Below are 10,499 nucleotides of genomic sequence, written 5' to 3'. Positions count from 1 at the left end.
GTCTGGGATTTTGTATTGAACTGACATTATCCTCTGTAGCGGATTAAGAAAAGTGTTGAATAATCGGGTAAAGAAAACAGAAAGAACACAAGAATTTTAACGAGGTTCAACAATGTGCTTACGTCTTCGGTGCCTTAGGCGGCGCTAGTTTTTTTATTCAATTCAATGTCTCACATGTTTAGGTTGCATCTCCTTTTATAATAAATAAACCATGGTACATATTTACAAAAATAACCCTGTACCATACCGCAGGGCCGCAACCCCCGCACCCCCAACCTACATAATCGTAACCTCCACTACGAGACTTTCTCGGTATATTTATGAGTCATACCTAACAAATCTCCACCTTGGCGAATATCCTGCCCCTTAGGAAACATTCAATGTGGGTTGGGTTACCTTACTTCTTTAACAACTCGAAACACTCAACAAGTCCAAGCAATGCATGAACTTGTCTGTCGTAACTGGCTTGGTGAACATATCAGCGTCATTCTCCTCAGTATGTACCTTCTGAAACAAAATCTCTACAGATGCAACTAACTCTCTGATCTTGTGAAACCTTACATCAATATGCTTAGTTCTAGCACGATATACCTGATTCTTAGCCAAGTGAATAGTACTTTGATTGTCACAAAGCAACTAAACTCCACCTTGCTGAACACCCAACTCCTTCACTAAACCAGTAAGCCATAAATCTTCTTTTACAGCTTCAACCGTTGCCATGTATTCATCTTCAGTTGTAGATAATGCCACAACATATTGAACAATAGACTTCCAACAAATAGGCCCTCCACCAAGAGTAAAGACATACCATGTCGTAGATCTTCTATTATCCAAGTCACCCGCATAGTCTGAATCCACATATCCTACAACCAAAGGATTATCCCGCTGACTACCAAAAATAATTCCATGTCCCACAGTACCCTTTAAGTACCTAAAGATCCACTTGACTACTTCCCAATGTTGCTTACCAGGTTTACACATGTACTTACAAACTTGACTAACAACATGAGCTAAATCAGGACGAGTACATACCATTGCATACATCAAGCAGCTAACAGCATTAGAATACAAAACCTTTGTTATATTCGTCCGTCTCACCCTGTTTCTGGCGAGACTATAATCCTGCAAATCATCCGTAGCGGAACCACCATAAGTCGGTTGAGAAGTTTCTGTTTTCTCAACTGGAGACTGCTCAAAATCCACCACTGTCGTGTATTTCTTCTCCTGCAACATGGGTTGTTCATCAAAAGCAACATCTCTACTAATCACAATTTTCTTCGCAACTGGATCCGAGAACTTGAATCCTTTGACACCTTTCTTGTAACCCAGAAAAATGCACTCCTTCGATTTTGCATCAAGTTTGGATCTCTCATCAGCAGGTACATGCACATAAGCATGATAACCAAAAATCTGTAAGTGATCAAAAGTAACATCATGACCAGTCCATACCTCTTATGTAACTTTCCCAGCCAGTGATGCCCTTGGCGATCTATTGATAAGATAACACGCCATGTTAACAGCCTCAGGGGAAGCCCCACATTCAACCACAAACATCTAGCTCTTTCATTCAACGACCTGTTCATCCGTTCCACAACACCATTATGTTGTGGTGTCTTGCGCGACTGTAAGATGCCTATTAATCCCATGCTCCTTACAGAAGTGTAGAAACTATGAATCTGTGTACTCTGTACCATTGTTAGACCGCAAACACTTGATTTTTTGTCCCGTTTGGTTTTCTACCTCAGCTTTCCACAGCTTGAACTTCTAAAAAACGTCAGACTTCTGTTTCAAAAAATACACCCAAACTTTCCGTGAAAAATCGTCAATAAAAGTAACATAATACCTAGATCCACCCAGAGATGATGTCGTGGAAGGCCCCCATACATCAGAATGCACATAATCAAGAATCCCTTCAGTTGTGTGCTTCGCAGTCTTGAAACGAACTTTAGTCTGTTTACCAAGAACACAATACTTGCAAAAATTGAGCTTACAACTTTTAACACCATGCAACATATTTATTTTATGTAATTCAGCCATACCACGTTCACTAAGATGAGCAAGACGCATATGCCACAGTTTGGTAGTATCATCACATGACTCAACAGAATGAAATCCACCTATAATGGTACACCCTAACAATCTGCAAATATTCCCTGCAGTCATTTTTCCTTTCATCATAGTCAAAGCTCCTTTAACAATTCGAATGGTTTCCCTATCCTCATCATCCTTAGAGATAAAACCATTATTGTGCAAAGTGCCAAAAGAAATCAAATTCTTCTTCAAATCTGGGATATGCCGAACACCACTCAATGTCCGAACAGAGCCATCATACATATTAATTATGACATCACCAATACCAACAATATTGCAACATCGATCATCACCCAAATAAACAGAACTAGAATTAATCGACCTGTATGTCGAAAACCATTCCCTATTTGGCGTGATGTGATAAAAATATCCAAAATCAATAATCCAAACATCCGTCAATTGAGTCGTTGAAATAGAGAACATATCACCCTCACTGCAATCAGAATTGTCATCCTCGACCACATTCACAGACTTGGACGAGTCATCACGCTTCTCATCAGTCTTCTTTTTCAACTTCGGATAATCTTGCTTCATATGTCCTGCATCCTTGCACTTGTAATAGTAAATTGTATTATTTTCCCTAGATTTGGATATGAAATTCCACTTCCCAGACCCTGCCTTCTCTGCCTTCCGTCCACGGTCTCGATTACCCTTGACATATAGGCTATCAGCTTGAGAGCTTTCCCCTGCATTCTGCTTCCGATAGTTGTGAGCCAACAAGCCTGCAGTAATCTCCTCAACTTGGATATTCTATTTCCCATATGTAAGAGTAGTCACCATGTGTTCGTAAAAGGGAGGCAACGAACACAACAAAATTATCACTTTGTCTTCATCCTCAATTTTCACATCAAGCCGAGCCAAATCAGAAACGATTTGATTGAAGACATTCACGTGTTGCGCCAAATCATTATCATCCTGCATCTTCAGCCCATACAGCCGCTGCTTTAGATACAATTTAGTCGTTAAGGATTTTGATATAAACTGATTTTTTAACTTTTTCCAAATTTCATATGGAGACGTCAGATGCATGACGAGATACATGACCTCATCCGCCAAACATAACCGTATGGTTCATGTCACTCACTGATGAAATTCTTCCCAATCTTCCTCCTCCATCGACACTGGCTTTGTAGGTCGCAAAGCCTTCAGGATCCTTGCTGCGCCAATAGATCCTTCACCCTTGTTTTCCATAATCCGAAGTAACCCTGACCATCGAATTTCGCAACTTCGAATTTGGATCTTGACATCTGATACCAATTGTTGAATAATCGGGTAAAGAAAACAGAAAGAACACAAGAATTTTAACGAGGTTCAGCAATGTGCTTACGTCATTGGTGCCTTAGGCGACGCTAGTTTTTTTATTCAATTCAATGTCTCATAGGTTTAGGTTACATCTCCTTTTATAATAAATAAACCCTGGTACATATTTACAAAAATAATCATGTACCATACCGCGGGGCTGCAACCCCGCACCCCCAACCCACATAATCGTAACCTCCACTACGAGACTTTCTCGGTATATTTATGAGCTATACCTAACAAAAATAAACTTTAAGAAATCATAAAATGGTTTTTCTAAAATTCTTAAGACCAACCAACATAATGTAAAGAGTCACTCCACACGACCACACATCTTCCATCTGAAAAGAAATTAAATTCTAAATTTAGGAAAGACTCGCTAAAACTTGGGCTGAAGTTTATCTTTGGTGTGACAAAATAATCCACTCCATAAAGCTGCACTAGCTCTAATAATGCCATATTTGTGGATTTCTAGCAAGTAATTGATCTTTTATCAAGCTCATATTTAGACCAGCATGTAAAGGCATCACTTACTCTAGCACACAAGATCATTTATCATAAGTACATAATCATAACTAAAATAACAAAGTGTAATAAAGAACCAGCTATAAAAACATTTGGATAAAGTGGATAAACACCAAATTACCTTGTCATCATATTCTCTTCGAGAAAGAACTTCTGGTGCAATATATGCTGGAGTTTCAACCGTTGACTTGGGTCTTGAATGCAGCAGCGATGACTGGAAAATGGGGACAAGGAAGAATCTTAAACTTTAACAATTGCAACATGGATTTAATTATGCTTACTGTAATAAATAATGACCCATTCGGTTACAGCTTTGAATAACCAAAATCACAGATTTTGAGACGAGGAGCAGGACTGCCATCTAACAGGGTATTCTCTAACTTCAAATCTCGATGACATATTTGTTGGAAATAAAAATGATGTAAAATATTACAAACATATAAAAGCAGGCAGTTTTAACATTATGCAATAGAGAGAAATGTCAAAACTTTGTTACCATGGAGTGACAGTAGCTAACTCCTGAGATCAATTGCTGGAAAAAAATATCTAGCCTGCAGACACAATATGAGAAAAAGCTTATTAGTATAAAGTTAAAAAAACAACTAGCAATCAATCTCTGACCTAAAAATATAATACATGAGTGTTCAATATTGAGGCATTTGATCTCATTCAAGTTTCTGTATAAATTGAGAGGATAGAGGGAACATAGTCCTGCTGACTACACGGTGAATTCAAAGTAAAATAAACATTTCTAGTTTCCTGTTTTTGGTAAAAAGCTTCAAAAACTAAAACTAACCAACCTCATCCTCACTGAATCATTCAGCGTTACTAGCTGCATACTCCATTACAATTGCAAGAAGTGTGGGATTCAAAATCACCTGAAAAATTGAAAAAGAAATAGTTAATTCAATTATAATCATATAAAGATGAAAAAAGATAATAATAAGAGAATGAAAAATTAATACCTCTTTGAACCGAATTATATTAGGATGACGCAGCGATCTGTGATTTATAATCTCTCTAGCCATATTCTCATCAATCAGTTCAAAGTTAAAATGCAACAAATTTCCAATTTGCTTTCAATCATGTAACAAACAACAATCAATGTTTTACTCAGCTGCAGATTTCAATTTCTAAAAAACTAAAGACAATGATTTCGTTAAAAAATAGAAACAATCCTTTATTTTCATCATGCATGCATACAATAATTCATAGAGAGAAAGACAAATGTAAGAAAAAAAAGGAGAGAGAGAGTGTGTGTGCGTGTGAGAGAGAAAGAGAGAGAATAGAACCTTTTGTCCACGGTCGATATACTTCATAGCGACGAGTTCTTTGGTTTATTTATTACGCATCAACCTCGCAACGGCAAAGTTCCCGGATCCTATGTCTTTCACCGTCTCGTACTTATCCATCTCTTTTTCCTTTCTTTACAAATAAATAAGATAAATCAAAAATCCTAAATTATTCACAAATCAAAGCATGTAACAATTAATATGAAACACATTATAAAATTAGAAATTCGCGGCGATGAAGATTGGTGAGATTTGGATGAGGGTAAAGGAATATTGAAATTTCTTCAAATTATAACAGATGAAAATCAGTGCTTTTTGAAGAGATAGAATCTTTTTTTAGTATTTATAAGTATTTTCGTAATTACAAGGAATATCCCACTGCTACTTTCCTTCAAACTCCAGAATGTTGCTTTTCGTTTTGCACGACAGAGAACAGAATGCTAGGATGATGAATGATGATAATTACAAGGAATATCACAATGTTATTTTCTTCCTCTAAAAGTGGTCGGTTGGATTCTATGCGGAGTTCCTTGCGGTGTTTATCGTGAGGACTCCCTTGATTCGTCCTAATTTTCTCTTTATTAATGTGAATTTCAGGACTTTTAAAATGACCAATTAATCAAATTAAAATTTAATTCAACCGGTTAAGTTCGTTAAACTGAAAAATGAACGGCCTAACAGTAATTATGGAAATGACTTTAACGAAGATCTGATAATATTTTACAAGTCTAAGAGATTTTGAATCTAAAAATTATTATCAGATTATATCCATTCTAGAATAATATCTATCTTCTTCGAACCAATGCTAATATATTCTGTTGATACTACATGTCACAGAAACATCATTTACTTTAGTGAAAATTCATATTTGTTCAGTTTTACACACATTCTTTTCTTTAAGAATCTATAGAATAGATTAAACTTTTAACCCCTTTTTTGAAGCTCTAAAATTGGAGATGATAATCTTACTTTCTGTAGTACTTGGTGAGATATATTGTTCTCAAAATTTGCCCTCTCTATTATTGAACATATATAAGGTAAACTACATGTTTAGTATTTAAACTATTATTTTTGTTTCATTTTGGTATCTAAATTTTTTTGTTTTTTCAAAATCATACCTAATGTTTTGTTTATATTTCATTTTGGTACACCGTCCTTAAAAACTTAACAGTGATGTTGACATGTCACAATAAGATAATGTCACACAATTATTGAAAAAAATAAAAAAATATCATGTTAGCAGTTTTGTTAATCTTTTAACAGTAGGATACCAAATTAAAACCTAAGTTAAATGTTAGGTTTGATTTTAAAAAATAAAGTTTGGGCATTAAAACAGAACAAAAGTAATAGTTTAGGTACAAAAGGTATAGTTTACCCATATATGTATTGCTTCCTATCGTAGACATGCATATAAAGTGAAGGGGAGGATTTGCTGCCTAGTTTTCATTATTTTTTGCGAGAATTAACATGGCTTGTAACTGATGCTCGTTGATTGTGTTTCAGAAGTTCTGGTGAAGGGGAGGATCTGCTGCCAAGTTTCGTTATTTTTTAAGAGAATTAACATGGCTTGTAGTGATTAAAATTGGACCGGATTGATTTGACATGAATGCATTTTTTTCTTATTATTTTTAGTGTTAAAATTACTTTTTAAATGTTTGGACGAAATTGATCGATTCACGGTTCTAGAAATTTGGAGTTTCGACAGATTTGACCCCCTTGGAGGATTGTTGTATTCTTATTCACCAATTAATTCTTAGTTCTACTGTATAAAAAAATCTCAGTTCTAGAAAATTGAAGAAACTTCCAAAGAACAGAAAATAACTCCATCCTCCTTTATAAAACAAAGTTGTTTGCTCTACCTTAATAAAATTCTCACATTTCCTTTCCCTCGCCACAGTGCACTAAAAATGGCCTCCACCGCCAGCCTCTCCTATGCCATGATCTGTCCCTCTTCCCTCCGTTGCCAGTCCGTCACAGGCCTACACTCCTTTCCTAACTCTACGCAGTCTCTTTTCGGCCTCAAGCCCCAGAAAAGTTGTCATCTTACAATGGTTGCATACAAAGTAAAGTTGGAGATTCATTAAGGACCTCAAGAATCTGAAAAACTGGGGATCGATCTCCCATTCTCGTACAAGTCTTGGTCTACATGCACCGGAGTAATCAAATAAGACAGTGTGGATCAGTATGATGACATTCCTTACGTTTAATTTATGTTTTAATTTGATAATCTATTGTTAAAAACTTAATAGAATTACTAACATGATATTTTTATTTTTTACCAATTGTGGGATGACAAGTTGAAGAAGTATATTGACGATGTCAAAGACCCTGGTCCTAGTGGCAAGCCTTATTCTGCTAAATACATTAGAAACTTGGTCGGAGACTTCTACCAGACACTGCTATATGGTGGAATCTACGGTTATCTCAGAAACAAAAAGAGCAAAAATGGTAAGCTGAGGCTCCTGTATGAGTGTGCACCGATGAGCTTTATTGTGGAACAAGCTGGTGGAAAAGGATCTGCTGGGGTTTGGATCTAAGGTTTAGGGTTAAGCTTTGGTGTTTAGGTTTAGGTTAGGGTGTAGGGTTTATGGTTTAAAGTGTAAGGGTTTAAGGTTTATAATTTTATGTTTATAGTTTTGAGTTTAGGATTTAGGTTTAAGGTTCAAGGGTTAGGATAATGTTTAGGGTTTGAGATCTAAAGTTAATAGATCAAGGTTTAGAGTTTAAGGCTCAAGGTTTAGGGTCTACGATCCAAGAAAACACACCCTTAACTACTAAAGCATTTAGATTAGATTCTTAACTTATCACTAAGCCTACGTTTGTTTCACAAAAAACGGATTCAGGAAAATGAATTACATTTCCTGGAAAACATTTTGTAGAAATCATTTTACGGTGTTTGGATGATGTTGTGTAATTCATTCTCCACTACTTGGTAATTTTTTTAAAACATTCTTTATGATCATCAAATACAATAAATAATATTATTTATTAACAAAATAATAATATTTTTTATATATTAGAATAATTTATTTAATATTATTTATGTCAATATAATTATTAAAATATTATATTCACATTGTTATAAATATAAAAATATTAACAACAAAGATATGAAAATTCAAACTAAAACATACTTGTTTTAGGAATTAAAATAAACATAATTAAATTTCTGAAAATTATTTAAGTATATGGGTGTTGCGTTTTTGTGAGTACTATAAAATTATACGCAAATAATGTGCAAGTATACACAATCGCTCAAGTAATAAAGTGATGAGTGAGTATCGTCTCCACAGCGATTGGGTGAAATTACAAAAGCCTAATCAAAGCTAAGCACTAATCTATCTATGTATAGTTAGTCTTTATATATACAAATGTCACGACAATGGAAATGTGTATGCTGATGGATATGGATTTATGGTCTGATGGTGTAGCAAATGGAAATGCAGTGGCAAGAACATATGTTTAGTGTTGAAAATGATGAAATGTCAAGGCAATGAAAAATGGTAAAAACAGTAGATAAAATTATAAGAAGATAATCCTCACGTGACAAGCTTCCTCTGGAATAAATGATAGGGATTGATTTAAGGATGCTAAACTTATTTCTCATGCAGATTTATGCTATCTAATCTTTACTCACTCGACAGGGTTTTCCTAAAGTGTTCCAACTATCTCTAGTCAGATGAACCTAACAGAATGGAATGCCAAGGCATCTGCTCTCACTCAACGATGTTGACAGACCACACTATTGATAAAAACACCCTTTTTAGCCGTTGAAATCCTCCTAGTCTCGCTCAAGTACTAAGGGATTAGGATATAATATTCCTAGGCCGGTTCAAAGCCCCTTGAAAATACTATAGCCCATTGCTTATAAGGATCTTGTCTTGTGCTTCTCTCAAATACTACCAGTTTTTTTTGCTTAGGTTTCTCTCGAACACCTAACCTTCATATAAGAAATGGACACTCTCATGTCTCTTACAAGCCTAGACGGTGAAGTATTCATAAGAAAAGCAAGCAAATAACCATGATGAACATAAATATACCATTAAAATATAGTTTAAACAAACATTAAACCAACCACCACCAAATAAGTTAGTTCATGGTGGGGTTCAAAATATCCACAAAATAAATCATGAAAATATTCGTTCTAACAACCCAAGAATAATATAAAAATAACAATAAAAGGGAAGTGAGAAGAAGCCTTCGATGCGCACCACCGGAGGTCTCCTCGGCCACCACGAACCACCTTAGCTCGCTTGCTCCTTTCGGCGCCTAGCTCACCACTCCTTGGAGCTTTATCAATGGAGGAAAACCCAAGGAAGAAGGAGGGAAAAAGAAAATAAAAATATAATTTTTCTGCTCTGTGTATGCGTGAGTGTCCTCTCATTTGTCATTCTCTCCCTTGAGGTATCATATATATAATAAAAATATCTAGGGGTAATGATGAGGTTGTTGGGTGGAAAATACCCCTCATGCCCCTAGAATCACACACCATAAGCGTGAACCTTATCCTCCAGGTGGCAGTGGTCCTCTGGCAGGCGGTTACAACAATCATTTTCATATGCAGAACCAACTGTCCTCGTACAACTGAATCTTTTTGTCATTTTCTGCGCCAGAAATGAAAAGGCATTTTAATTTGCTTCAGCAACGTGTAATGACGTGGCATTTCTTCCCAAAGAGTCCTTTTGTCTGCTATTCACTGCACACCACAAACAACTTCACCTTTCTCTCATACAACACCATTAAGAAATAAAACATCACTACCACCACAAATGCAACTATATGCAACTACATGATCCTAAAATGAGTAGAATGAGCTTTTAAACAAACAATAATTTAAGTGAAAAAGGCCTTAAAAGTAGCATTTTTAGGAAGTTAACACTCCCCAAACTTAAACTATTGCTTGTCCTCAAGCAATGAATATCAGTTGCATAAGCAAAATGTCATGGCAATTTTCAGCAATAGAATAATAAGACAAAATTAAATTTCAACCCTCAGAAAAATAGGCTTCAACATGCTAGACATATCAAGACTTCATGTACTTTTCCCTAGGTCAAGATTCTTTGTGGTAGTGTGTGCGCGTGATTGTATCCTATCTATACTTAGCAAATTTGGACAATTTCTACTCAAGTCCCCTAGTTTTTGTCAAGGCATTTACTTATTCATTAAGCACATTTTTACTCCATTTTTACTATTTTTTTAGATGATGCTACGATGGGAGTCAACTCATCACACCTACTCTCCCACACTCTAAATGAAAGGGAGTATACCTTTCACCCCTGAGCTAGTTAAGTA

General features: G+C 35.7%; 1 protein-coding gene across 1 annotated transcript; it reads left to right on the top strand.

Moving 5' to 3' along the window:
• Positions 1–7,114: 7,114 nt before the first annotated feature.
• LOC120210030 (fructose-1,6-bisphosphatase, chloroplastic-like) lies at positions 7,115–7,744 on the top strand. Its single transcript, XM_039208861.1, has 2 exons — positions 7,115–7,270; positions 7,505–7,744. Exons 1-2 carry the CDS (start codon positions 7,115–7,117, stop codon positions 7,742–7,744), a joined length of 396 nt encoding a protein of 131 aa, XP_039064792.1.
• Positions 7,745–10,499: the final 2,755 nt, after the last annotated feature.

The sequence above is a fragment of the Hibiscus syriacus genome, unplaced genomic scaffold (assembly GCF_006381635.1).
Source record: "Hibiscus syriacus cultivar Baekdansim isolate YM2019G1 unplaced genomic scaffold, ASM638163v2 tig00024296_pilon, whole genome shotgun sequence".
Classification (NCBI taxonomy): Eukaryota; Viridiplantae; Streptophyta; class Magnoliopsida; order Malvales; family Malvaceae; genus Hibiscus; species Hibiscus syriacus.
This window is presented reverse-complemented; position numbering and strand designations above follow the sequence as displayed.